The 27,314-nt window shown below is 46.7% G+C and overlaps 1 protein-coding gene across 2 annotated transcripts in view; it reads left to right on the forward strand.

Annotated features, from left to right (window-relative positions):
• G3BP1 (G3BP stress granule assembly factor 1) overlaps positions 1-26,868 on the forward strand; it is a 28,849-nt gene extending 1,981 nt beyond the window's left edge. Inside the window, exons 1-12 of one of the 2 annotated variants that reach the window (XM_066590434.1) lie at positions 4,299-4,454; positions 19,936-20,049; positions 20,154-20,235; positions 20,321-20,494; positions 20,692-20,782; positions 21,953-22,046; positions 22,132-22,342; positions 22,436-22,534; positions 24,474-24,588; positions 25,063-25,191; positions 25,301-25,410; positions 25,724-26,868. In XM_066590434.1, the coding sequence (XP_066446531.1) occupies positions 19,955-20,049; positions 20,154-20,235; positions 20,321-20,494; positions 20,692-20,782; positions 21,953-22,046; positions 22,132-22,342; positions 22,436-22,534; positions 24,474-24,588; positions 25,063-25,191; positions 25,301-25,410; positions 25,724-25,933 (1,410 nt within the window). In that variant the 5' untranslated portion in view covers positions 4,299-4,454; positions 19,936-19,954 and the 3' untranslated portion in view covers positions 25,934-26,868. Of the gene's footprint in view, positions 1-4,298; positions 4,455-19,935; positions 20,050-20,153; positions 20,236-20,320; positions 20,495-20,691; positions 20,783-21,952; positions 22,047-22,131; positions 22,343-22,435; positions 22,535-24,473; positions 24,589-25,062; positions 25,192-25,300; positions 25,411-25,723 lie in introns of those variants that run through there. The other variant, XM_066590433.1, reaches the window with a different exon arrangement.
• Positions 26,869-27,314: the final 446 nt, after the last annotated feature.

The raw sequence follows: 27,314 nt of genomic DNA on the forward strand, positions 1-27,314 counted from the left end.
CCAGCCATCGGGCTGATGTGATACAAAGGATGTAAATGGACACATTGGTTACATCTAATCCCCCACATGTTTACTAACATCTCCAGCAGAGTACATCATGGTCTTATTGTATCCATGTCATATGTATATATGTTGTGCCTTGCACGGTCTGTGAGTCTGGGGTTCCATGGAGTGGTGGTAGACCTTGTCCTCTCATGGTAGGAGGGAGGTGGTAGATACAGGGGAATGGTATGGAGACTACACAGAGAGAGTGCAGTGGGACCACATGTGGTGCCTGCAGGACCTGTTACTGGCCTATGCGACAGCATTGTGGGAGTGTTGGTGGGCTGGACCTGATGAAATGCAGTGAGTCGGTCACCTGTGGGGGCCAAAAGGGCTGGAAGTGATATTGCAGGAGTGGAGTTTGTAATGGAGGCGCCGATGGACAGACCAATATCTGCTTTAGAGTATTGGGCTAAGGGGAGCATTGGGAGGTCTGTGTGGGTTGGGGGTGATGTCAGCCCTTGGGAGAACCAGCAGTTGTTTGGGTTGTGTGAGACTTCAACCCTGGGGGAAGCTATAGCTGGATCAGGAGACATCCGCCTTGAGAGGTTTGTCACCAGCCTATAGTAGGAGGTTGGCCTATATTGTTTGGGCCTGAACATTTGTGGACTGAAGGGTAATTGACGGAGGAGGGCGGATCATGGAGTAGAGTAACCCTCCTGTACTGGTTTAGACAAGAGTTGAAGTGCTCTGTGTGAAGTTCGAACTAAGTTCTAGAATGTTCAAGGATTCCGTACCACCCAGTGTGGCCAGCAACCACTAAGCTTCCTTGCACCGCCTAGAATCTACTGTAACCACCAAGCATATTCTGCTTTCCATTGTGAACTATAACTATCAAGAATTTGTGCCTCTGTTATGTGATAAGTCATTTCTACTACCAACATGTTAAGGGGAACCTTGGGCCGTGTCATACAAACACTACAAAAATGCCTCCATATGAAGGCACAAGGGTAGGTAGATACATTGTGGCACGTTGTTGCGATTCATATTGGAGTTTCTCTTTTACATGGCCGAATTCTCGACCTTGATGTAACGAGCGCTGATTGACTTGTGTGTTAATCGGCGCTCATTTCATTTTCTGGTAAACGGGCCAAGGATTGTCTGATGGGGACAAACGATCACTATTATGATTTCTCCCGATGAACCGCTATTTGATTGTTTGTTGGCTGATGACTCATCCCTTTACACGGCCCGATTGTCCAGCCAGTAAGGCTTGAGGAACGCTCTGGTCTGAGTGAGAGAACCGTTAGGCTTTGGGTTGTGTCAGATAGAGTCTGACCCCCATGACTATAGGCTAGAGGAATTGGGTAGTATTGATCCCACCACGATCTGGTGCCATGTATAGAATGCTGGTGTCGGTTTATGTGGCAGAAGGGTCTTTGGCCCCACCTGAGGCCCAGGCCCGGGTGCAACTGCTACCTCCGCACCCATGCCTAGGGTGGAATCTGCCTCAGATTTGGCCGTATGGATTTGCACTTGTCAATGGGGTAAATCCGTATTCTAATTTGGCCTCTAGAAGTGACCTATAAATGGAGGCGCAGCGGACCTGATCGCTCCTGCCCACCCGCCTTCACTCACAGTGAAAAGAAGTCGCTCAGCCATTGAGCAGCTGCTGTTTACACGGCCTGATCGTTGGTGTTTAGTTTTGCTAAAAACCAAGCAATTCCGACAAGTGTGTGACTTATCAGCGGCCGCGTGCACACCGCGCAATTACCACCCCGAATCTCTGCTTACAGCGAGAATTCTGGCGATGATTACCCCGAGTAAAGTACCTATAAGACACTGCGCCTGCCGTGATTGACCAGCGCTGTCTACATGAGCGGTGCCAGCCAGTCACATCGGCATGTAGTGTCTTATGGCCCTTTTACACAGGATGATCTGTCGGGTGCAGATGTCTGACAGGTCGTCCCAGCGATAGTCGTTCCCGTGCTTCTACACAGGATGATCTGTCGGGTGCAGATATCTGACAGGTCGTCCCAGCGATAGTCGTTCCTGTGCTTCTACACAGGATGATGATGCAGATGCCTGACAGGTCCTCCCAGCGATAGTCGTTCCTGTGCTTTTACACAGGATGATCTGTCGGGTGCAGATGTCTGGCAGGTCGTCCCAGCGATAGTCATTCCTGTGCTTTTACACGGGATGATCAGTCGGCTGCAGATGCCTGACAGGTCGTCCCAGCGATAGTCGTTCCTATGCTTCTACACAGGATGATCTGTCAGGTGCAGATATCTGACAGGTCGTCCCAGCGATAGTTGTTCCTGTGCTTCTACACAGGATGATCTGTCGGGTGCAGATGCCTGACATGTTGTCCCAGCGATAGTCGTTCCTGTGCTTTTACACAGGATGTTCTGTCGGGTGCAGATGCCTGACAGGTTCGCCCAGAGATAGTCGTTCTCGTGTTTCTACACATGATGATGATGCAGATGCCTGACAGGTCGTCCCAGCGATAGTCATTTCTATGATTTTACACAGGATGATCTGTTGGGTGCAGATGTCTGACAGGTCGTCTCAGCGATAGTCGTTCCTGTGCTTCTACACAGGATGTTCTGTCGGGTGCAGATATCTGACAGGTCGTCCCAGCGATAGTCGTTCCTATGCTTCTACACAGGATGATCTGTTGGGTGCAGATGCCTGACAGGTCGTCCCAGCGATAGTCGTTCCTGTGCTTCTACACATTATGATCTGCTGGGTGCAGATGCCTGACAGGTCCTCCCAGCGATAGTCGTTCCTGTGCTTCTACACATTATGATCTGCCGGGTGCAGATGCCTGACGGGTCGTCCCAGCGATAGTCGTTCCCGTGCTTCTACACATTATGATCTGTCGGGTGCAGATGCCTGACGGGTCGTCCCAGCGATAGTCGTTCCTGTGCTTCTACACAGGATGATCTGCCGGGTGCAGATGTCTGGCAGATCGTCCCAGCGATAGTCGTTCCTATGCTTCTACACAGGATGATCTGTTGGGTGCAGATGCCTGACGGGTCATCCCAGCGATAGTCATTCCTGTGCTTCTACACAGGATGATCTGTTGGGTGCAGATGTCTGACAGGTCGTCCCGGCGATAGTCGTTCCCGTGCTTCTACACATTATGATCTGTAGGGTGCAGATGTCTGACGGGTCGTCCCAGCGATAGTCGTTCCTGTGCTTTTACACAGGATGTTCTGTCGGGTGCAGATGCCTGACAGGTTCGCCCAGAGATAGTCGTTCCCGTGCTTCTACACAGGATGATCTGCCGGGTGCAGATGCCTGACGGGTCGTCCCAGCGATAGTCGTTCCTATGCTTCTACACATTATGATCTGCCGGGTGCAGATGCCTGATGGGTCGTCCCAGCAATAGTCGTTCCCGTGCTTTTACACAGGATGATCTGAGCGCAGCGTTTGACAGTGCTTTTTAACGCACTCCATCATTGTGATGAGGTGATTTTAAAGCGCTTAAACGTGCGAAAATAGGGCAGACGGCACTCGAAAATCGTGGCGCTAGAAACGCCACGTTCAAGTGCGTGTCTGTGAGGTCCCATTGAAATCAATGGCAGCGTTGTACCGCGGCGCTCGGGGCACTGCGCTAATTGCGTTAAGAAGCGGTATGTGTGAGAGCGGCCTGTTCCGTATTTTTTAATAAAGTTTTTCTCGCCGTGACTGTTATCATTGTTACCATTATGTTTATTGCTTTTCTATTTTACCACTTTTTTCACCTTTTTACCTCATAACATTATCAGTGAGGTAATTATTGTAGGCAGCAGCAGCCATTGGTTTATGGCCCAAGTCTATCCTTTCCTAATGCTAAATGCTTGACCTTTGGGTCCCTTTCTCTCCTTCCAGCAGATGGTAATACTGAGGAAACCTTATAAGGGGCAGTTTATCTTTAAGAGCCATTTTCCCCCCTCTGCTGTCAATCATCCCATTTCCCTCTTTTTATTGGTCCGCGGATCTCTTTTCCCGCCTCTCTTTATGATCGCGCAGGGTTTCCCGCCCAATATCACAGGGGCTTCTATTTCCTCCTCAACCACACTAGCTTTAGCGTAAGAAAAAAAAAAACCACTTACGCCAACCACGACTAAGCTCTTTCCTTTGTTATAGGCCTCGCTCTATGTCCCGCCCCATCGTGATGTATTCCGAGTTCCTATAGGCTGTCTGCTATAGACTGTTGTAGTTCACGGAAATCACTCTGGAACATTATTCGCTAACGATGCTGTCGGTCATATGCTTGTCCCGCCCACTACAGATCAAATGGCCAATAGGCTTTTAAAATGCTAGAATCGCCCTCAGCCATTGGCTAATCGGGATTAGCGAGTTAGGGTGCATGCTTAGTATATGTAGCCGGCAGCTGAGCACGCCGCCGCTTGTGCCGACGCTGTGTGAGGTAAACCAAGGCTGCTCCGGAGCGCAGAGCCCGCCCCAAGCCGGACCTTCAGCAGGTATGGAAACGCTCAAATCCCCCCCAGGTTGTCGGTAGCGATAAGCGCGGTCAGTGGCCTCCGTCGCTGCAGGAAAGTGGCGGCCGCATCCTCTTTCTCCTACTACTCGCGGCCTACGCCATTATCCCGGCAGTTACGCACGCCATTATCGGTGAGGCAGCGCCGCTCTCCTGCAAGGCGCGGGCCTGTGTGTGGCGGGTGAGGCACCGCGCTGCGTTCTAGAACCTCCCGGCTTTGTCTCCTCGCCACAGACACTTCAGCTATGCCCGAAATGGCTGATAACAGCGAGCAATAACCGTAATGGGAATTTAAAGATGATTGATTTTCATTTATTTTCTTCCCATTGTAGCCCTTTTGGCGTCAGCTGCAGGCTTGTAACAATGTATCAGTCACCTGCCCTAGGCTGATACTTGGTTTCTTCCACTTTTATAAAAGCACCCCTCCTATTTTCTAGATGGTTTAATCCAGGTTAGGGATAGAGGCCTCAGTGGTGTCAGATCGGCCACGGAATCTCCATTCCAAGGTTCCGTCGCAGGTAAAGCGCTGAGCATGAACCGAATGGACCCCATCGTAGTCAATGGGGCCCGTCTGGTGCGGTTTTGTCCGATCAGGCGATTTCCCCTGTGTACACATGCTTTGCGATATGTATTCTATTTGTTTTCGCGGTCCACCTTTCCGCGATACAGACTAGGCTACGCGTTTCGATACAGGATCACGTGCGGAGCGCTCCGTTTGCGACCGCTGGGTGATGGTTTACCGTTTTCTACCGCTGGGATGTCGGAGTAATGATGAAGACGTGTGATTGGTTCGGCGTTGGGTTGATTTAAAGGGATCGTCTGGTTGGTATTCACTTTTTAAAAATTGGCGCTAGAAGGTTTAAAACAAAGCGTACTTCCCTGGCGCTCCTGTGCTGCGTCCCTGACGGCAGAAGTCAGGTGGGTGCTGCCTGCCCATCAGAGGTCGTAGTGTTGGCACCTGTTCTCCTGGCATTCGTTCTCACATCTTGGGCGCCAGGAATGTGGCGCAGTGATGCCGCGGTCACCTGAGACCAAAGAAATGGTGAGGTTGGATCGCTAGCGGGTAAGTACCTATTTTGTTTTATCATTTTGGGGTACGTTCACACATTGTGGTGTGGGTCCGCGCCATAAACTGCTTGAAAATCGACACTTTTTTGCCCGTGGCAGATTTCACTGTGTTTTTACAGCACCCTGGCGGGTGGATTCCTATTGCGGAATCCGTGATCGGCGTCTGCTCGGAGGATCTGCAGCAGAACGCAGGCATTGGAAGGCATGTAAAATCGTTTCATCGCTTATACTCACGGGCTGAGGAAAATCGCCATGGGTACCGGCGTCATCGCTTAGCGACAGCGCAGGACACGCAAACATACAAAAACTGTATTGCACATGACTGATGGAGATCCTCCATGGTTATGCGCGGTACAGGAAAATTCAGGTACGTGGGGTCGTTGGCTGCGCTCACAGTCAGAATCCACTGCGGGCCTCCCGCATGCGGAATTCAAGCCCAGCCTTAAAGGGGTTTTCCCGGCAAAAATTGATGGGCTATCCCTGGGGTGGTCGGCGATAGTTGCCAGGGACTCACCACTTGAATCACCAGCGTTAAGCCGCCCGCACATGGCCAGGTCGGATCCCGCTGCAAGAGTTCTCCCAGCGGGACGCGACCCACACCCCGCTATTGGCCTTATACTCACCTGTCCGGCGTCTTCTCTCTCTGCACTGTGATGTGCCGGCTGGTACACGTGCGCAGAGCGGAGCCGGCGCGTCAGAGGTGACGTTTCTCTGCAAGGCTCACACAAAAATAGGTCATGCCGCGATTTGTTTAATGCGTGAGTTTTCACGCGGTCAAATCACGCCTGCCTGCATAGGATTGTATTCTCTAAGGCAATCCTATGGCAGCGGGCATGGGTGAAAATTCTGCCGGAATTTCCGTCCGTGTGAAGGAGGCCATAAGCTGATCACACAGGCTAGGAGGCGTGGAAGGGGATGGCAGTGGAAGTGCCACAGCAGGCTTCACTACTGATATCAGGGGGAGGTAAGCCGCTACTATACTTCAAGTAGACGCAAAACAATCCAATTGCAGGAATACAGCTTTTTGTGGAAAAACTTGCTTTTTATTTTCTTGTGGTGCTTGAATAATACATGTATCATTCAAGCACCACAAGAAAATAAAAAGCAAGTTTTTCCACAAAAAGCTGTATTCCTGCAATTGGATTGTTTTGCGTCTGTCAGAGCCAGAAGTAGCTGGATGGCAATCAGCTTGTGAGTATACTTGCTAGCGGAACTGAGGTGTGCAGCACATGAAGACAAGGTGGGACTTTTTATTGTATACTTCAAGTACTTCTGCCTTCAACACTAAGATCAGGTGCAGAAGTATAGTTTCCCCCCCCTGTGATGACATCCAGCCTCAGATAGGTTGGATTAACAAGTTGCACCGTTTCTCTTCTGCCGCTTCTACATATCGCTGTACATAGACGCTGCAGTCTGAGTCTCTGTAGGAGATCTGTCAGTTAGGCTGGACTGACGGCTTAAGGTATTTCTATACAGGCTAACTGTTCCCCGAGGAATCGCGATTACAGGCGACTGTCGTTCCTTGTAAACTTGGGAGCTGACGGCGAGTGAGCAAGAATCGCTCACTTGTTGGAGTCGCGCGCTGTTATGCTCCCCTAAAAAAAAGTCGGTCCAACAGGTAGTCGTTCATCTATGGGTCACTACCCGGTTACTCCAAGGCCAGGCTCGCACAAACAGGTTTGAATTGCGGATTCTGTCATCGCCGTCTGTGTGGAAGATCCGTGGTAAAATCCGGACATTGAAAGGCATGTATTCTTGCATTTTCGTTCACACTCGCAGGTACGGATTTCGTGAGCAGAAGAAAAATCGCAGTATGCTTTATTTTTGCTCGGATTCCGCACGGACGGTTCCCATTTGAAGCAGAATCGCTCAGAACTAGCAATGAGACTATATAGAAAAGCCTGCATGGACAAAACGGATCTCCTACTGAGACTGCAGTGTCCGTGTACAGTGATATGTAGAAGCTGCAGAAGGCAAATGGTGTAAGAGTTTTAATAAAAACCCTATCGCAAAAAGGATTGTCAGCCCAAAATACCTGCATTTACATGGAATAAATTGCCCCAACCCCCTAGAGGTGGCCTATAAGGGTCCAATATGAATGAGTCTTGTCATGATGGATTTCTTTAAAGGGGTGTTCCAGTTGATCTCGTCACTCCTCCATGAGATAGGTTAAGGCCCTCGTACACATTTGGGTTTAGGTATCCGATATAGTGACAGTGACCGTCTAATGTGTATAGGGGCTGCTCAACTTCTCCCCCACAGATGGAAGTGGGAATTGGTGGTAGATGTCAAGACCTGATCCTTTGTTTCCTGGGAGATAAGTTAGTGCCGTGGCTGCAGCTTACCTCCCTAGTTGAGCCGAATATTCATCTATATGGGGGAAGCTGCAGTCAGATGAACAACCGCACACCTGAGACTTCCAGCAGGCACTAAATTGGGTAGCCCTGCCTACCTAAACCAATGACTCGCTGCTGGAGAGGCAGTTGCTGTACAATTATATGGAGATATTGATATGGCGGGGTTAGCTTGTGTCCACGTCTCTATTGTTCATCTGCTTCCTAGCAACCGAAGAACTAAGATAATGGAAGTGCCGAATCTGGTACATGATTAATATAAACTGCTTTATCAACTATAATGTGGTCTGTCAAGCTTCCATCAGTCATCTAGCATTGCGGCAGACAAAATTAGTGCCTCATTCTGTGCTACTTCTGGGATTTTGGACTGAGCCTCTGATAGAACCTTACTGGTTTGGGTGCCCAAATCAAGCAGAGACTGTGTGTGGTCTTGCTGAGTGGCCCCCAAAGTGAGCCACTGCGCAAGTTCATGCAAGCTATACACAGATTGTACAGTAAGGTTTATGATCACAACTCCTTTATAGTCTGATGCGTTCCCTCGCACACTCCTTACTTGAACCCAGATTGCTCCCGTCCATTTGGGAAGGGGGGGATTCTGCTCCGTCTGGTCGAACGGAGCAGGAAAAATGGACCTCCCAACCGCTGATGTGACGGAGTCCTAAGGCTATGTGCAATTTGCTGATCAGGGGTTAAGTCGGTAGTGCAAAGTAAGAATTAGAGATGATCGAACGTGTCCGTTACGGACACTTACGCACCCGGACACCGGCTTTCCCGAACACTTCAGTGTTCGGGCGTAAATGTTCGGGGGCCGCCGGGGGGCGGGGGTCGCCGTGGCAGCGCGGGCGGCAGCAGCGGGGAACAGGGGGGAGCCCTCTCCCTCTCCCCCCCACTCCCCGCCGCACCCCCCCGCGCTGCCACGGCGACCGCCGAACATTTTTCGCCCGAACACGGAAGTACTCGCAAAGTTCGGTGTTCGGGCGAAAAGGGGCGGGGCCGAACATGTTTGATCATCTCTAGTAAGAATGCTTTCAGGGTAGAAGTGTTTTTTTTTGTTTTTTAAAGGAACGTTTATTTAGCCAAAAGACAAATCTACAGTAACAGCAGACATCATGAAGAATGCACACCTTGCTGATACATTACAGTACATGAGAACTGAAAAAAAAGACAAAAGTGAAAACACTGAGTGTCTCGCATATTCGTGTGCATTTCTCATAAAACTTAATACTTGGCTGTTCATTTTCACATTTATCAACTACTCCTAATGGAACAAACCCAAACCAGGGAGGGCTCCTAGTCCGGAGCCCCAAGACACCAGGAGAAAAAGGAAGAAGGAAAAAACAAGACAAAACAACCAAAAAAGGGGCAAAAAAATAGATAGAACAACCCCCCCCCCCTTAAACAACAACCCTGCGCGACTCTAGGTAGAAGTGTTTAATAGTTTTTCTGCCAACTACCAAAATGCAAAGTGAATGAACAAAAGATAAATCTTAAGGCCCATTTAGACACAACGATTATCGCTCAAAAGGCGTCTTTTGAGCGATTACCGTTTAATCTAAATGCGCAGCCATCGTGCACTGTTCATTCATCGCTGACTTCTAGTTTTCTAGAAATGAGCGTTGACTCTTATCGGCGGTGCAGGCTGACATCTGAGCCAGCAGTGCTGATGAGATTCACTCAGCTGGTATCCCGCTGGCAGTTCTCAGCGGAACACCAGCTGAAAGCGTGGAGAGGAAAGGAGCTGTATACAGAAGATGTATCCAGCTGTCTTCTGCATTCACTGCTCTGAGTGCTCAGCTGTATACCAACTGAGTGCTCCGAGAAGACTGCTACTGTATACAGAAGACAACGCTCCAGCTGTCTTCTGCATACCCTGCTTGGAGTGTTCAGCTGGATACCAGCTAAGCGCTCTGAGAGCACAGCAGCTGTATACAGAATACAGCAGGAGCCTTGATTTACACACTAATAAGCTCTTAAGAAGCTAATTAGCTACTTAAGAGTTTAGGCAAAATGAACGCTCAAAGCTGTCATTCAAACTGCCTTTTGAGCGATCATCTTGCCGTCTAAATGCACACAACGATTATCACTCAAAAGATAGCGATAACCATTGTCTAAATGGGCCTTAAATCGCATCAATACTTGGTGTGACCGCCCTTTGACCCAATGCACATGGGTGAATTTTTGCTACAGAACCCAGAGCGGGCGTCCGCCTTTGGATTCTGCAGCAATAAGCCTCTATAGCATACTATGGAAAAAGGTTATTCCTGCACACGAGCGGAAACCAATTGCAGTTTCTGCTTGTGGATTAAAAGTAGCAACATGCTCCATTTAACTGCGGTTCCCGCACGGATGGCTTACATTGAAGTCAATGGAAGCGATCCGACCTGCGGCCCATCTGCAATTGACATTGCGAACGGGCCGCAGATTGTGCGGGAAAAGCAGGAGTGTAAAATAAATAAATAAAAATCTGTTCTGCTCATGTCCGACGGCGAGCCGTGCAGACCGTCCACAGTACACAGAAGCCGGAAGAAGAAATGTCCACGCTGCTGCCTGCGCACATGTACATAGGGTCAGGGTGGGGATTCCGCAGGTGGAATCCGGATCTGCTGTGTTCGTGAGGCCTTTGCCTTCAAAACAGGATCACTTCTTCTAAGTACATTTTCACACAGTTTTTGAAGAAACTCGTCAGGGAGGTCGTTCCAAACATCTTAGAGAACTAAGCACAGATCTTCTGCGGATGTCGGCTCAAATCCTTCTGTCTTGTCATGTAATCCCAGACAGACTGGATGATGAGATCAGGGCTCTGTGTAATCATATCATCACTTCCAGGACTCCTTGTTCTTTCCTTAGGCCCCCTGCACACGGGCAGAAATTAGGCGATGGGATTTCCTGCAGAATTTCCCCCTGTGGCCGCTGCCATAGGATTTCATTAGAAAACACAATCCTAGGCAGACGGACGCGATTTGTCCGCGTGAAATCACACACGGAAAGCAAATCGCGGCATGTTCTATTTCTGTGCAGGTCTCGCGATTTTTGCTCGTGGAGGAAAAAAAATCGCAGCATGCTCTATTTTCATATGGGCTCTGCACGGACAGCTTCTATTAAAGTCAATAGAAGCTGCCCAACCTGTGGCCCATTTGCAATAAACTCTTAGGGCAGATCATGGATTCCGCGTCATCGCCTATCAATGGCACGGGGGGAAAATTTCGAAGAGAAAAAATCTGTACTGCGTATGTGCGAAAAAGATGGTGACAGAGCAGGTAAGCGCGGACGCCGCTGCTGCCAGAGCCGGATTCTGCTGCGGAAGCAGGGGGCTGAAGGCAGTCTCCCTGAGCTTGCAACCTTCCTCCCCCCTTTCCCGGCGCGGCGAAAAAAAATCACATCCGCGAACGCCAGCAAGTGTTTAAAAATCATTTCCGCACTTACAGGTCTTCCGGTGCAGAAATCTGCACGTGCCACGTGCATGAGACCTTACAGATGACATGCTGATGAGATGCGGTTATAATGGCATCACTATTTAATTATTTGCCTCAAGTCTGTTTCATTTTATACTGGGCAAATACTCATCTTTATTTGCCTAACAGAAAATAACAATACAGAAGCAAATACTTAAAGAATGGGTCATGCTGCGTTTTTAAAATACGGTCGTGTAAATAGTGATGTAGACGTACGTTGGCCCAGTAGAACGGTCCTGAAAACGGGGGCCAAATCTGGAGCGAAAATACATTTGTCCCTTAAGGGTCTTCAGTTTTCGCCTTAGGCCGGGCTCACACAAGCAGGTCTGGTTCCAGCGGTGAGCCCGGCCGGTGACCCTGCGTAATGTACTGCGTAATCACGCAGGCGGTCGTAGTAGAGATTTTGTTTATTTCCCACGCTGTCACTTGGCGATGACGAGGGTACCCGCAGCCTATACACACTCTAGTTGTCTATGGGCTGCTAGTATATCTGCGCCAATATCTGGGCTAATCGTGTCCATACAACACGGCTCGGGGGACACGCAGTATTCCAGATTATCAGTTCCCGCGATCTATCCCCCCTCCTGGTTGTAGCAGCGGAGTAGGAGGACATCCATGCAGGTTTTGTCTTTTACACATGGTACATTTACAGCACGGATTCATCCGCCGCACAATACTGGGCGCCCGTGCCGCGGTGACCACTTCCGCCTTGCTGTCTCAGCTAGATATACTGGGGCTCTTATATTTGAGGTTCTCATGTTATGCAGCATCCGGTCGTCGTACTTTCCCCTGCTGGCTTGCCATGAATAGCGGAGCAGCTTCTAGTAATGTGAGTACAAGTTATTTCCAGGTGCCATAAATAGCTGCGACTGAAAGTGAAGCTACGGCCGGAGCCGCTCGCCGGTCCCTGTAGACGCTCACTCGCACTTCTGAAGTGATTTAATAATTTTACTTCCCTGTTTTCCTTTATTAAAGGGGTTGTCCCGCGAAACAAAGTTGGGGTATACACTTCTGTATGGCCATATTAATGCACTTTGTAATGTACATTGTGCATTAATTATGAGCCATACAGAAGTTATTCACTTACCTGTTCCGTTGCTAGCGTCCTCGTCTCCATGGTGCCGTCTAATTTCAGCATCTAATCGCCCGATTAGACGCGCTTGCGCAGTCCGGTCTTCTCCCTTCTGAATGGGGCCGCTCGTGCCAGAGAGCTGCTCCTCGTAGCTCCGCCCCATCACGTGTGCCGATTCCAGCCAATCAGGAGGCTGGAATCGGCAATGGACCGCACAGAAGACCTGCGGTCCACCGAGGGTGAAGATCCCGGCGGCCATCTTCGCAAGGTAAGTAAGAAGTCGCCGGAGCGCGGGGATTCGGGTAAGTACTATCCGTTTTTTTTTTTAACCCCTGCATCAGGTTTGCCTCGCGCCGAACGGGGGGGGGGGCTATTGAAAAAAAAAAAAAACCCGTTTCGGCGCGGGACAACCCCTTTAATGGCTGACGTTAAGATTCCTGATCAACTTGTATCACTTAATAACGCGGGTGTTTTGAGGTGGCTAATAAAAGTGCGCATTTCAGGCCTGCCGATTACCTTTTTTATCACTCTGACGTTACACCCAGCTGTAGAGGAGAAATGTAATGTGCCGGCCGCTCAAATGCAGGGGTAACCCTAAAATATATACAACTAGGGGTACCAGTGTAGGCGAAAGCAGGGGACCCCCATTCCTCCTGAACATGATTTGCTAGAGCTGTATTGGTAGATAGTGAGGAATATTTAAAGGGGTCGTCCAGTTAAAGAAAATTGACATTTTAAAATTGGGTCCAGATGAGCTAAAACAAACTGCAGTTACCCGTCCGCAGCCCCGCAAAGGTCAGTGCAAGTCAGGTAACCGCTGCCTGCAAGTCAGAGACTGCAGCGTCTCTGTTCTGGACTCCTGGCATGATGATGCCAGGATGTGAAGGCTGATGCCAGGAGAACAGGTGGTGATGCTGCGGCGCCTCATAGGCAGGCCACGGTCACCTGACTTCCGCTATCACAGACCTGGAGAATCGCAGGACTGCAGCGCTGGGGTTCAGGACGGATAAGTGTAGTTTTATTGTTTTACCTTATTTGGCCTTAACTTTTTTTTATGTAGCTTTGTAACCAGACAGCCCCTTATCTTACTTGTCACCCAGATTTCTGGTATATAATGGCCCTTTTACACAGCCCAATTATCGGTAAAAACGGGCTTCCAAATGTTTGCTTGCCTGATTGTGTCACAAGAAGGACCAACAATCGGTGAACGAACGCTCGGTTGCCAGCTGATCTTTGATTGACACAAACTGCTCTCTGACTGTACAATGTGACCCGTGACCCAGGAGATTCACAACTGGTATATTGGGGCTAACGATCGTTAGTTCCCATAGCAGTGATCCTGTGTAAGGGTGCCGTCACACCGGCTGCTTGCAAGTGCAGCCTTGAAATTTTTGGGAAAATGTAGCCGCAGGTGCGTGTATGATGGCTCCCAAGTGCTTGTCAATGACCGCTTGTTTACATCGGCCTGAGAATGGTCTAATCTAAAAAGACCTTTAATATGAGGTGGCTAAGGGGGGCTGAAGGGACCCTAAAGGACCTTTGGTGATTGACTTTAGTTTGGTGCAGTTTTTTTGGTGGGAGGCGTCCTCATGAAGACATTCCCTTAAAATTAAAGCGACCCTCTGGTTTAATAGACCAGATGGGGAAGGGGGTATATTGCCTGCAGTTCTTCTCTGCCAGTCCTCTAATCTACCAGTTTAGGGTTCTGTTTTCACTCATCCAAGATGGCCGACGTAATCTTCACACTAATCCCATCTGTGCATTGATAATAGTGTTAGGACTACCAATGCACTATACTTGCTCTCTGATTGGCCAGAGCTGCTTATGTGATCAGCACTGGCCAATCAGAGAGCAGTATGCATTAGCTGGTCAGAACATAGCTGCAGCCATCTTGGATAGCTGAGTGCGGAGCCAAGACCCGGCGGATTGGAGGGGCAGCAGGTAGTATTTCCTCCCTGTCGCTCCTGTCCCAGAAAAGAATTTTGTCCCAAAAAGGCGGCCTTGTGATTACCGCTGCATTGGACTAGATCCCTGGGAAAGCTGGCTGCAGCCTCCTGATGCTCATGGGTCTATCTATATAGCAGGACATGTTTCATGTGCTCTATAGGAAAAAAGTCTTTAAAATGACACATTTGCAAAAATATGAAATTTTACTTTTTCGCCTCTAAATTGAATTAATTCCTGAGGAAAAACTGTGGGGTCAAAATACTCCTGACCTCAGTGAGTACATTAAGGGCTCATGTCCACGGGCAAAATATGATTTAAGATCCGCAGCGGATCTCCCGCATGCGGATCCGCATCCCATAGGGATGCATTGACCACCCGCGGGTAGATAAATACCCGCGGATCGTCAATAAAAGGGATTTAAAAAAAAATGGAGCATGGAAAAATCCGGACCATGCTCCATTTTCGTGCGGGTCTCCCGCGGGGACGGCTCCCGCGGGCTTCTATTGAAGCCTATGGAAGCCGTCCGGATCCGCGGGAGACCTAAAATAGGAATTTAAAGTATTTACCATCCGGCGCGGGCGGGGAAGGTCAGCTGTTCCTCACGGCCGCATCTTCCTTGCTTCGGCTCGGCGGATGTGCCCGGCGCATGCGCGCGGCACGTCGGCGACGTGCCGGCGACGTGCCGCCGGCGTCAGGAATTCATCCGCCGGCCGAAAATGAAGATCCGGCCGTGAGGAACAGCTGATCTTCTCCGCCCGCGCCGGATGGTAAATACTTTTAAATTCTTATTTTCGGCGCTCATGTCCGCGGGGCAGGAGGGACCCGCTGCAGATTCTACATGTAGAATCTGCAGCGGATCTGATTTTCCCCGTGGACATGAGGCCTAAGGGGTATAGTTTTTAAACTAGGGTCATTTGTGGGGGTATCTATTATTCTGACACTCATGAGCCTTTGCAATCTTGGCTTGGTGCAGGAAAACAAAGTGTTCTTCAAAATGCTGAAAAGTAATGTTAAATTTGTACGTCTCGTAAATCGTTAAAAAAAAGTTTTTCAAACGTGCTTCCAGAATAAAGTAAACAGATGGAAATATAGATCTTAGCAAAAGTTTGTACAGCATGTTTGCACATATTTGATATTACAATTGAAAAAAAAAACGATAATATTTTCAAAATTTTCCCAATTCTGGCACTTTTAATAAATATAAACAAATTCTATCCGACTAGTTTTTACCACCTAAATGAAGTACAACATGTGGCGAAAAACAGTCAGAATCACTTGGATATAAACAACCTTTACGGAGATATTCTATGTTAAAGTGACACATGTCAGATTTCCAAAATTTTGCCTGGTCATTAAGGTGCAAACAGGCTTGGTCACTAAGGGGTTAAGTAAAAAGCAAAAACTGCAGCATGTCCCATTCTAGTCTGATTTTGGGAGAAGGGAAGCGCACACAAATGCGGTGTCCCGTTCATCGGATGGGATGTCCGTGTGCCTGTGTTACCTGCGGCCGGATTAGAGCTGCGGAGAACCCAGTGAAAATTCGTCTGTGCACAGACGCGCTGGTTATGTTTGGCTGAGTCACAGTGCCAGCGCGTAATGAACCAATCAAACCAATCATAGCCATTCAATGCAATGTCTGTGATTGGCTCATCGAGCACTGCAGTGATTGGTTGGGCCGCGGCGCTGGAGAACTAATCAGCCAGAGCTTCCTGCAAGCAGGGATTTTAAACCCTGACCAGAAACCGCTGGGTGAAAACTATAAACAAGTCAGACAGCGCCTCCTTTTTTTTTTGTGTGTGTGTGTAGCTAGGGGTTATTTTCAGGTTAGGACTTGTATTTCAATCTGCATGACATGTGCGCACCAGTCATATCCGTGTGCGTACCTGGGTGATGTAAATGCAAATGGGACCCTTCGTTTTGTTTAGGCAACTTTTTCCAGCCACTGCTATGGCTTTAGGGATTAGTTGCTGGTTGGATCCTGTTCTCTTTGCAGCGCCGCCATAAGTCATTCTGGTTGTTCACCGTTCCCGCGGTGTGCGACTATTCATCTTCTCTGGCTTTGTTTCCCACGTCCTTACACTGTAAGTGTTGCTTAGCAGCTGCTCTCTGCGGCCGCTGGGTGTGTAAGGAGTGCGCTTAGTAAGGTTACAACTAGAGGAATGTCACCTTTTGAGTCCAGCGTTCCGTTTACCAGAAGTCTTGTCCTACGCGGGGTTAAAAGGTGCCAGCTCTCCAGAGGAAGAACAGATGGTAAGTGCTATAGTAGCAGCAGGTGCAGCCCGAGAGCAGATTGGCATCCATGCCCAGACATAGACTTCTGTGAGAAATGAATACATAGTCATTAAATATATTAACCCCTTCACGCAAGCAGGCAAACATCTACGCCATCCGTTTTCGGGATGTATAAGCCGCGCCTGGGAGCTGTTTAACCCTTTAGATGCCGCAGTCATTCGATCATACAATTCAGGGGAAGCGGGAGGCCTTAGGTTTATTGCCTTTACCCCAGGCTGCCATGGAATTAGACCTATTAAGGACTGGAATATTTTGTTATACTGCCTTTCAGGGGGTTTATTTTCTCAGTTGTAGCGGATGGTAAAAAGGTATGGAGACGCCTAAATGAATGCAAACCAGTGGCTGGGAATGCTACCCTTATGGGCTTTTACTAAGGCCCCACTCGCATGACCGTATGTAAAAAAACAAAAAACCTAGAGGTGGTACAACAGGGTACTAGAGCCTCCATGCCTCCTGTATCACATCTTGTATCCAAGCTAGAGGTGGTACAACAGGGTACTAGAGCCTCCATGCTCGCCCGCATCGCATTTTGTATCCAAGCTAGAGGTGGTACAACAGGGTACTAGAGCCTCCATGCCCACCCGTATCGCATCTTGTATCCGAGCTGGAGGCAGTACAACTGGGTACTAGAGCCTCCATGCTCGCCCGTATCGCATCTTGTATCCGAGCTGGAGGCAGTACAACAGGGTACTAGAGCCTCCATGCTCGCCCGTATCGCATCTTGTATCCAAGCTAGAGGTGGTACAACAGGGTACTAGAGCCTCCATGCCCACCTGTATCACATCTTGTATCCAAGCTAGAGGTGGTACAACAGGGTACTAGAGCCTCCCTTCAAGGGGTCAGATTTCCCTTGTAAATGATCATTTTGCTCTGATACTGTAATCACTTACCTATATTAACATTACAATCACACAAAGTTTCATTAATTTCTGACAAGTTCTTGGGGAGGCATTGTTTTATTCCATGAAAGTATACAATGGCAGAATTACATTTTTTTTTGGGAAGGGGGGGGGGGGGGGGTATGCAACTAAATAGTATTCTGCATGTAAACCCCCATCCTCTTAATAGGTCATCAGTTCCCTTGAGAACCCTGGCAGATCAGCAGATTGGGGGTCCGCCATCAGCACTGCTACATATGGGTGGCCTAGCAGAAGCTACTGCTCCGACTCCTGTGTATCTCAGCGCTGACAGCGGGCCACTGATTTGTTTGGGGTCCTCAGTGGCAGACCCCAGCCGATCAACTATTGGTCCTCTTATCCTGAGGGTACGTCATCAATACTATGTTTTAGTTTTCATTTATTTTTAATTAGTTCCGTTACAAAATACAAAACCCCTCCAATACGGCTGTTAATGGTAAAGGAAAAAAAGCTGGCTCGTAGAAGGTGGGGACAGAAAACAAAGTGAGAAATGACTCCGGAATGAAGGGTTGAAGGGGGTTTCTGAGCACCCCTAACAAGCCTCAGGGTTCCAATTTTAGAAACCCATGTGACCGGTTGATGGGATGTCACCTGTCAGGTGAGTATATTGACTATATATAGTTGTGGGCACAACCCCTATCGGGGAAAAAAAGGCTCAGAAAACCCCTTTAGTTTTCTGAGCAATCGCTTGCATCTTCTGTATGTATAAGAGCTTTGGGTGGAGGATCCAAGTCAACAAGAACCCTGGCAAAGTTCTGCATTGGGTCTTTCAATCTGCTTGTGGTCACGGGTGGCCGGCGATGCGTTAGACATTTATTGCTGGAGGGGTGATCAGACTCTGTACATAGATGGCACAGGGGGAACCCTTTATTTATATCGAGCTCCACTAGTAGGAAGTCTGGTGGTTGACCCAACAACAACTTTGTGAGTTCTCTATTGGTGTGTAAATGTTTATGGGTCTTGCAAAGTTATAAAGCTACCCACTAGCTACAAAGTAGGGGGATAACTTCATCAACGCGGGCCCAACTCCTGTGGTACCTGCATGAATAGAGATGAGAGATAGAGACTTGAGAGTACGGCAGATCCACGCGTGCTGCAGCTACGTTTATTTCAATGGCAGTGTCAAAAGTCGCTTCTCAGAAGTGTCGGAGTGACAGCATTCACGCATAACCTCCACTCCTTTCATTTGGGCACCCCCATTCGCAGATCGAAGGGAGTCTAAACAGTTGGACTGCCATTGATCATAATTATACCCCATTCTGTGTGGCTAGGGGGCAACTTTAATCACTGGGCACAATCCCTTTAAATTTCCATACTGAGCTGGCTTCTAATGATGTCGGGGAAAACCATGATCTTTGCTATTTTGTTCTCTTGCTGTAAAGGACTTTTCATCCAGATCTCTTATGATCCGTTCAGTATTTGTGGTCTTCTACATTAGCACCAGGAGTGCCATCATGATGACGCTAGCCGTACAAATTACAGCTGGCAGAGGGTTCTTTTTACATGGAACGGACCTGTTGCGCGCACCCGGTAGAACGATCGTTGCAGCCCATTCGGCTTCACTCACAGTAAACAGGCAGTCATTCATAAACCAATAACTGCCTGTTTACACGGACCGTCGTTCAGATTTTAGGCATGCAGAAACTGAACGATATACGAAAAATGTATCGTTCGTGGTTCAGCTGTGCATGCGTTTAGACCTAATGACAATTGTTCCCAAAAGGGCCCTTAGCATCCTTTTACACGGAGCAAGAACTTGTTGTAGCGAACGATGACACGTCTCTTTACACGTGCAGATCATTTACATTTTTTTTAACATCTGATCTTTCACTTGATCGTTAGCCTTTCAAGGGACTGTGCCAGGGAATGCGAATCCTTGAATGTCGTTAAGTGTAAAAAGTGATCGTTCTAACCACTGAAGGATGAATTTTATGTCTGTATAAAATGAATGAAAGTGACCAAATTATTGCTGGTCGTGTAAAAGGGCCCATTCATCGTACGCACGTGTTCATCTTTTAGCTGAATCTGCCAATTATTTACAGATCAACGGCTTGTTTATCGTCCGCTTTATTCCACCATCTTTGTTGACATGAGCATGCACGCTGAGCAGAATAAATTGTGCATATTTACACCGCAGTGAGGAGACGTGGCTGCTCAGTGCCAGCTTATGGCCTAAAACAATATAATGCGGAGATGGCTGTAGGGCTGTCCAGGGAGTCATTTTATAGTAGTATGTCCTTGGCCAAAGCCACAGACGCTGCCATAAAGAAATCTATCTACATTGTTGCCCAGCATCACTTACCATCTGAATGCACGTGACTCGTATGCATCGTCTAATCTGGTTTTAAATATTTCTCCTCAGATTTCAGTTGACCAAAGAAATGGTGATGGAGAAGCCAAGTCCCCTGCTTGTCGGGCGGGAGTTTGTGAGGCAGTATTACACCCTGCTTAACCAGGCACCAGACTTTCTGCACAGGTAGGACATCATACATGTGAATGGAACCTCAGTTGATAAATGCCAGAATGTTATGTAAATTGTGCATTGTATTTCATGAACTTCGTTTTTTACTTTTCCCCTAGGTTCTATGGCAAAAGTTCATCCTACGTTCATGGTGGTTTGGACAGCAATGGAAAACCTGCTGATGCTGTATATGGACAAACTGTAAGTCAGCGTATTGCACTTTTATTTTGGTTTTTCTTGTCTTTTTATAAGCCAGTTGTAAGCTAATGCTTGTCTCCTTCTGCAGGACATCCATAAGAAAGTTATGTCCTTGAATTTTAAGGATTGCCGAACAAAAATCCGGCACGTTGATGCCCATGCCACTCTGAATGATGGGGTTGTGGTTCAAGTTATGGGTGAACTTTCCAACAACAGGCAACCCATGCGGCGCTTCATGCAGACCTTTGTGTTGGCACCCGAGGTAGGATTTCACTTTTTGTTAATGTAATTGTAGAATATCTGCGTGTTTTATCTGACCTGTCACTACTTACGGGAGTGTTGCTAAATCTCCCTACCTGAAAGTTGGGGGTGAGGGTATTTTCAAGGATGATTGTACAAACAGTTATTTACTGTAAGGATGATGGGAGTTTTAACGGGCAATATTTATTTACATTTTAGGGCTCTGTTGCAAACAAATTTTATGTCCATAATGACATATTCCGTTACCAAGATGAAGTCTTTGGTGACTCTGACACAGAACCCCCTGAAGGTAGGTATACATTTTCCAGCAAATATTTTTGTTTTTCCTCCCCAATCTTTAAAAAAAAAAAGCTTTTTTTTTCACTCACCAACATAGATGTATAAGGGGTTGTTTTATGTGGGGCAAATTGTATTTTTTTTAGTAGTAATATGTAATATACCATATAATGCGCTGAATTTTTAAAAAAAAGTGGAGTGAAAATCGGAAAAACATTAGAGATGAGCGAGCGTACTCGTTCGAGTATTAGCGTGTTCGAGATGCTCGTTACTCGTAACGAGTACCACGCGATGTTCGAGTTACTTTCACTTTCATCTCTGAGACGTTAGCGCGCTTTTCTGGCCAATAGAAAGACAGGGAAGGCATTACAACTTCCCCCTGTGACGTTCAAGCCCTATACCACCCCCCCTGCAGTGAGTGGCTGGCGAGATTAGGTGTCACCCAAGTATTAAAATCTGCCCCTCCCGCGGCTCGCCACAGATGCGTTCTGACATAGTTTAGGGAAAGTGCTGTTGATGCCGGAGCTGCTATAGGGAGAGCGTTAGGAGTGATTTTAGGCTTCAAGAACACCAACGGTCCTTCTTAGGCCATAGAGATTCCTGTTCTCTTCTCTATATGCGCTCAATGGGGCCGGCGGCAGCAGCACCGACCCCATTGAGAACATATAGAAGACAAATCATTCTTCTCTGCCACAGCTGTAACAGCTGTGACAGAGAAGAACGATGTTTGCCCAATGAATTCAATGGAGCCAGCAATACAGCAAGTTCCACTGAAAGCAATGGGCTGCCGGCGTGCGCGGGATGAATTGTCGGGAAGGGCTTAAATATATAAGCCCTTCCCTGCAATTCATCCATAAATGTGTAAAAAGAAAAAAAATATACCGTATATACCGGCGTATAAGGCGAAAATTTTGTCCCGAGTAACGAGCACCCGAGCATTTTGGTGCTCGCTCATCTCTAAAAAACATGAAATTCTGCAGCCTGTAAACACACTCACAAGGGAGTCCTAGAGATGACTTCAAGCTTGTGTGTTTTTTGGGTTTTTTTGTTTGTCATCTGAAACTGCGGGTATGCTTTTAGGCTGCTTTGCACACAACCGTTGTGTCTGGCCATACATTCTCCCTGCAGCAGTCACTACAGAGTCATGGGATATTTTTTAATTTGGCGTTTTACTTTATTTAAGAGTCAGATGAGGAAGTAGATGAGCCCGAAGAAAGGCAGCAAACTCCCGAAGTAGTTCCCACGGATGACGGCGCATACTATGACCAATCTGGCAAGTGAGTGACATTCCTCTTTTGCTTTAGTCATCTGACTTAAGTCGAAACGTATTCACAATTATGAATTTTTTTTTTTAAATTTTAGTAATGACTTGGATGAACCACTGGAAGAGCAGATTGTAGAGCCTGAACCCGAGCCAGAGCCCGAACCAGAGCAGGATCCCGAGCCAGAGGTGACTGATGAAAAATGTGAACCTGTGTCTGAGGAGCCTGCCCTAGAAGAGGAAGAGGTGGTGGAAAAGAGCCCATCCCCTCTTCCTGCTGATCCAGCACCAGCAGTACAAGAAGACTCCAGGGTAAGTAGGCCTGAAATAAACTTCAGATGACCAAGCTGGTGTCATAATTTGCAAATAGCATTTCTAATGTTACAATTTTTTTTTTTATTAAAGGCGTTCTCATGGGCATCTGTAACCAGCAAAAATCTTCCACCTAGTGGCGCTGTTCCAGTATCAGGAATACCACCACATGTTGTCAAAGTTCAGCCGCAGGTAAACATTATCTACAGTAGCTTTATATCAGATGTAGACCGTCTTAACAGCCCTTCTGCCCACCCTCTAGTATGATCAGAACCATATAGGAGCCTAATCAGCTGGAAACTAAATGAAAGTACCACTGAGTTCACTTGGAGTGCTCAGCAATTTTAAAGGGCCCCTCAGGTGTTTTTGTTTTTGTTTTTTAAATCCATGCAGTATTCAGCTCTGCCCCCAGTATATATAAGTGAGCCAGTGTTACCTTGGTTAGTGATTTCTTTCTTTCTGAAACACCTGGATGCTCCCCCCCCCCCCCCCCCCCCCCCCCTCCGATCATGTAATCTCAATCCTAACCACCTCAGATCTACTTGGGGTTATGCCGTCTGAAAATAGTCAGTTTCTGTCTGTGTAAGGCCTCAGTCATATGGGCGTTTGTACGCGCGTCTGACAGCTTCGTTTGCGATCTGCATCTATATAGACGCAATGCTTTGCAATGGGAGTGATGGAAAAACATGTTTTTGCAGAAGTAGTCCTTTTTTAACCTCTTAATGATGCGGCCCTTTTTCTTTTTCCATTTGTTTCCCCCCCCCCCCTTTTTAAAAAAAATCGTAAGTACTTTATTTATCCATCGACGTCGCTGTATGAGGGCTTGTGTTTTGCGGGACGAATTGTATTTTTCAATGGTACTATTTAAAGTACCATATAATGTACTGAAAAAATTTTTTTTAATTCTTAGTGGAGAAAAATAAAAAAAATTAAAAACATTTTGCGATCTTAGCGCGTCTTGTTTTTACGGTGCACAAACGGCAACAAAAACAACATAACTTTATTCTACAGGTTGGTGCGATTACTACAACACCAAATAAAAAAAATTTTTTTTTTTTTTTTTTTTTTTAAGACATTTAATTTTTTTTAATTTTCTGCCGTCATTTTGTGCGCGCAATAACTTTATTTTTCCGTCGACATAGTTGAGCGAGGGCTCATTTTTTGCTGGATGTCCTGTAGTTTCTGATAGTACCAATTTGGAATACATACGACTTTTTCATCCCTTTAAATTGCGTTTTTTCTGGGAGACGGGGTAACTAAAAAAGTGCATTTCTGGCGTTCCTTATTTTTTTTTTCGGAGGACGTTCACCGCTACTTTTGATCGGACTTTTACGGACGTGGCGATATCAAATACATATTTTTAATTTATTACTTAGATTTTTTAATAATAGATATGGCAAAAAGGGGTGATTTTAAACTTTTACAACTTTTTTTTTTCTTTCAATTAAAAAAACTTATTATTTATTTTTTCTTTTTTTTTACTCATTACTTTGAAGTCCCCCTGGGGGACTTTAACATGCGATGGTTTGATCCCTCCTGCAGTATGACGTACTGCTTTTTGACAGGCAGTCTATCAAGCCACCCCACGGGGATGGCTTGATAGGCAGTCTGGTAAGGCAGCCCTGGGGCCTTTCATTAGGCCCCCGGCTGCCATGACACCTGCATGGCTCCCCCGATCTCGCCGCGGAGGGGACATGCAGGACCCCCGAACATCGTTCGGGAGATTTAAATGCCTCTGTCAGAATTGACAGCGGCATTTAAATGGTTAATAGCCGCGATCAGCTATTGCCCACGGGTGTCAGTTGTTATAAACAGCTGACGCCTGCACTGTATGAAGAGAGGTTGCCACACAACCTCTCTTCATACATACCCTGACGCTCCATGACGTATCGGTACGTCATTGGTCGGGAAGGGGTTAAAATGCTTTTTTTTGTGTTTTCGTTTTATTTTCTTCACTGCTATAGTAGTGTCACACTTAATAGTGTTATTTACCCCTTAATGACTAAATTGCATTACAGGATGCTGATAGGGTGGTAGGAGGAGCCACTTACAAACTTGGTATTTCTCTTTTCAAAGTTGGAAACCCTGACTTCATTTTTTATTTTTTTTTTTATTTTTATTTTTTTTATAGCCCCGACCAGAAGTTAAATCTGAAAACCAGACTTCACAGAGACCACCACAGAGAGATCAAAGAGTCAGAGAACAGAGGACTACAACTATTCCTCCACGGGGAGGACCAAGACCTGGTGAGGATGCATTAATGTAGCCCATAGATAGCAAGTGGTGTTTTTTGAAAGTGACTTAATTGGTTTGTGTGACATGGCAATACTGTCATAAGAGAAAGCATTTTACAAGCGGCTAGCGAGTGACTTTTAATTTGGTTCAGGTCACAGCATGCTACTTATCACTGTGGTATACTAATATTCCCTGTCTTGGCTTATCATGGGAGCTATGGGAATGATTGTACAAGGCTGGGAGCACAGAAACAGCCGAGCGGAGCTGTGCTACAGTTTCCGTTACTCCCATTCACTTCTACAGGATATGCAGCCTGCTCAGCTATTTGTATAACTCCCAGCTGCTGAATGCAGGAGTGATGGAGCTCTGTTCTGGAGATGAGTGGGACCCACCTCTATCAGACAGGTTATGCCACGAGTCCCATATAGGAATACCCTGTTTAACGTTCACAGTATGCGCTTATTTTTCTGTCTTTGCTCTTGTAGTGAGAGAAGGTGAACAAGGAGGAGAGTTGGAAACGAGGCGCATCAACCGGTATCCTGATAGCCATCAGTTGTTTGTAGGCAATCTGCCTCATGACGTAGACAAGAACGAGCTCAAGGAGTTCTTCCAGAGTAAGTTAATGTAACACCTTCTATATACCTCTTCAATATTTCTAGAAGCAATGTCCTTTATAAGTTATGATACTGTATATAAATATTTTACGTGTCTTTTGTCTTCCAGCTTATGGCAATGTTGTTGAGCTACGTATAAACAGTGGCGGAAAGCTTCCCAACTTTGGCTTTGTAGTATTTGATGATGCAGAACCAGTGCAAAAAATCCTTGGCAACAGAGTAAGTGGTTTTTCACCCCTCCCCACCACCTTTTAATCTATATTAACGGGGGTTATCCGATTTAAACTTATCACCAGGATAGGTGCTAAATTATGAGTCGGGGGTATCACAGTGATCAAAAAACAGCTGTTTGAGCCCACCAGGCAAATGATGTGGTTTCACTTCTATGGGACTGATGGGTAGCTGAGCAGCACAGCATTTGGCTCTCTCGGACACACACGCACGCGCGCACACACACACAATGTTCTTTGTGAGATAACCCATTTAATTAGAGTAATTGCAACTTCTTTCTTTTTTTTTTTTCTTCACACAGCCAATCATGTTCCGTGGTGACGTCCGCCTAAATGTGGAAGAGAAGAAAACCCGTGCAGCCAGGGAGGGTGATCGGCGTGGAGAGAGGACCCGTGGCCCTGGAGGACCACGTGGAGGTCTCGGAGGAGGTCTGAGGGGACCGCCACGTGGTGCAATGTCACAGAAGCCTGGTTTTGGGGCTGGAAGGGGTGTTCAAGGTCCACGCCAGTGATTTTTGTTTGCAAATTATTATTTTTTTTGAGTGGCTTCTAACATCAAATTTGGGTACAGCCCTCTTCTGTCCTGCAGCCTTCTGAAACTTGGGTCTCGGATGTCTTGGCACATTGTCCCAACGTGACGGACTGCTACACTTCACCTTTCCCATCCCAAATGTGTTGCAATTTTACAGATTTTTTTTAAATTTTTTATTTTATTTTTTTTTTCCCGACTTGATCTTCTTCCCAGAATCCAGCATTTGTTGGACGATCTCTTTTAGGGGATTAAAGGAAAATTTTAAGCATAATCCTGTTTTCAGGAGTGAAATACAATGGAACATTTTACCAGAATTTTTGGCAAATCTACCAGTATGATTGTGAACGCTGGTGTAGCTTCTGGGTTTCTGACTGATGGAAAATTCGACACTTTACTTGGTGCCCTTTGTAGCAAAGGCTAACCCTTGGCACAGTATTCGGGTGTTAAAGAGTAGTAGATATCCTTTGAAGCTGTGAGTAATGATGAGGACACAAGTGGCTTAGTGCAGCTGCTTACAATCTCCATCCATGCTGTTTTACTTCATGAGAATAAAGGGTGGTCATTGGAATTTCTATACTAACATATTTTTTTTTATATATATATATATGACACCATCATGGAAATGAAAGCAAAACAAAAAAATTATGAAAACTACTGTTTTACCACTCAAATTTTGGATTTTTGGGATGGGTTTTAAATGTCTAGCTACTTGACTTAAAAAAACATATTTGAATTTGTGAAAAAAAAAAAAATATTTTTTTTGATAGGGACTTTTTTTTTTTTTTTTCCCTCATGGTTTTTAGTTTGTATTTGTAAAAAACAAAAATTTCAAAAAGAGCAAAATTGTTGTGCCTTCTATTTATCTCTCATTCCAGTCTCAGCAAGTTATTAAAAATAAAATGCATAAAAAATGAAGTTTGTGTTCAGAATCCCCAAACTTTCCATCTGACTTTTTTTAAAATTGGGCTAAGAAAAATGTGCTTTTTTTTTTTTTTTGTTCACTTTTATCATTTTGACCTTCCTGGTGTTTAAAGAACTTCATTTGGATGAAAACTTCTTGTAAATGGAAGTCTACTTTGTGGGCATTACAAGCTATGGTGCCTACAGCTTTTTCCTTGTAGCTAGGTGATGTTTACCGTATATACCGGCGTATAAGGCGACGGGGCGTATAAGACGACCCCCCAACTGTCACCTTATACGCCGGTATACAGTGGAGAAAAAAAAAAAAATTCATTACTCACCTCCCACGGCGTTCTGTCGCGCTCCGGCGGGATGTCGCTCGCTCCGGCAGGCTGTCGCTCGCTCCTCGTCCCCGGCGCAGCATAGCTTTCTGAATGCGGGGCTTGAAATCCCCGCTTCCA

Source organism: Eleutherodactylus coqui, chromosome 2 (assembly GCF_035609145.1).
Source record: "Eleutherodactylus coqui strain aEleCoq1 chromosome 2, aEleCoq1.hap1, whole genome shotgun sequence".
NCBI lineage: Eukaryota > Metazoa > Chordata > Amphibia > Anura > Eleutherodactylidae > Eleutherodactylus > Eleutherodactylus coqui.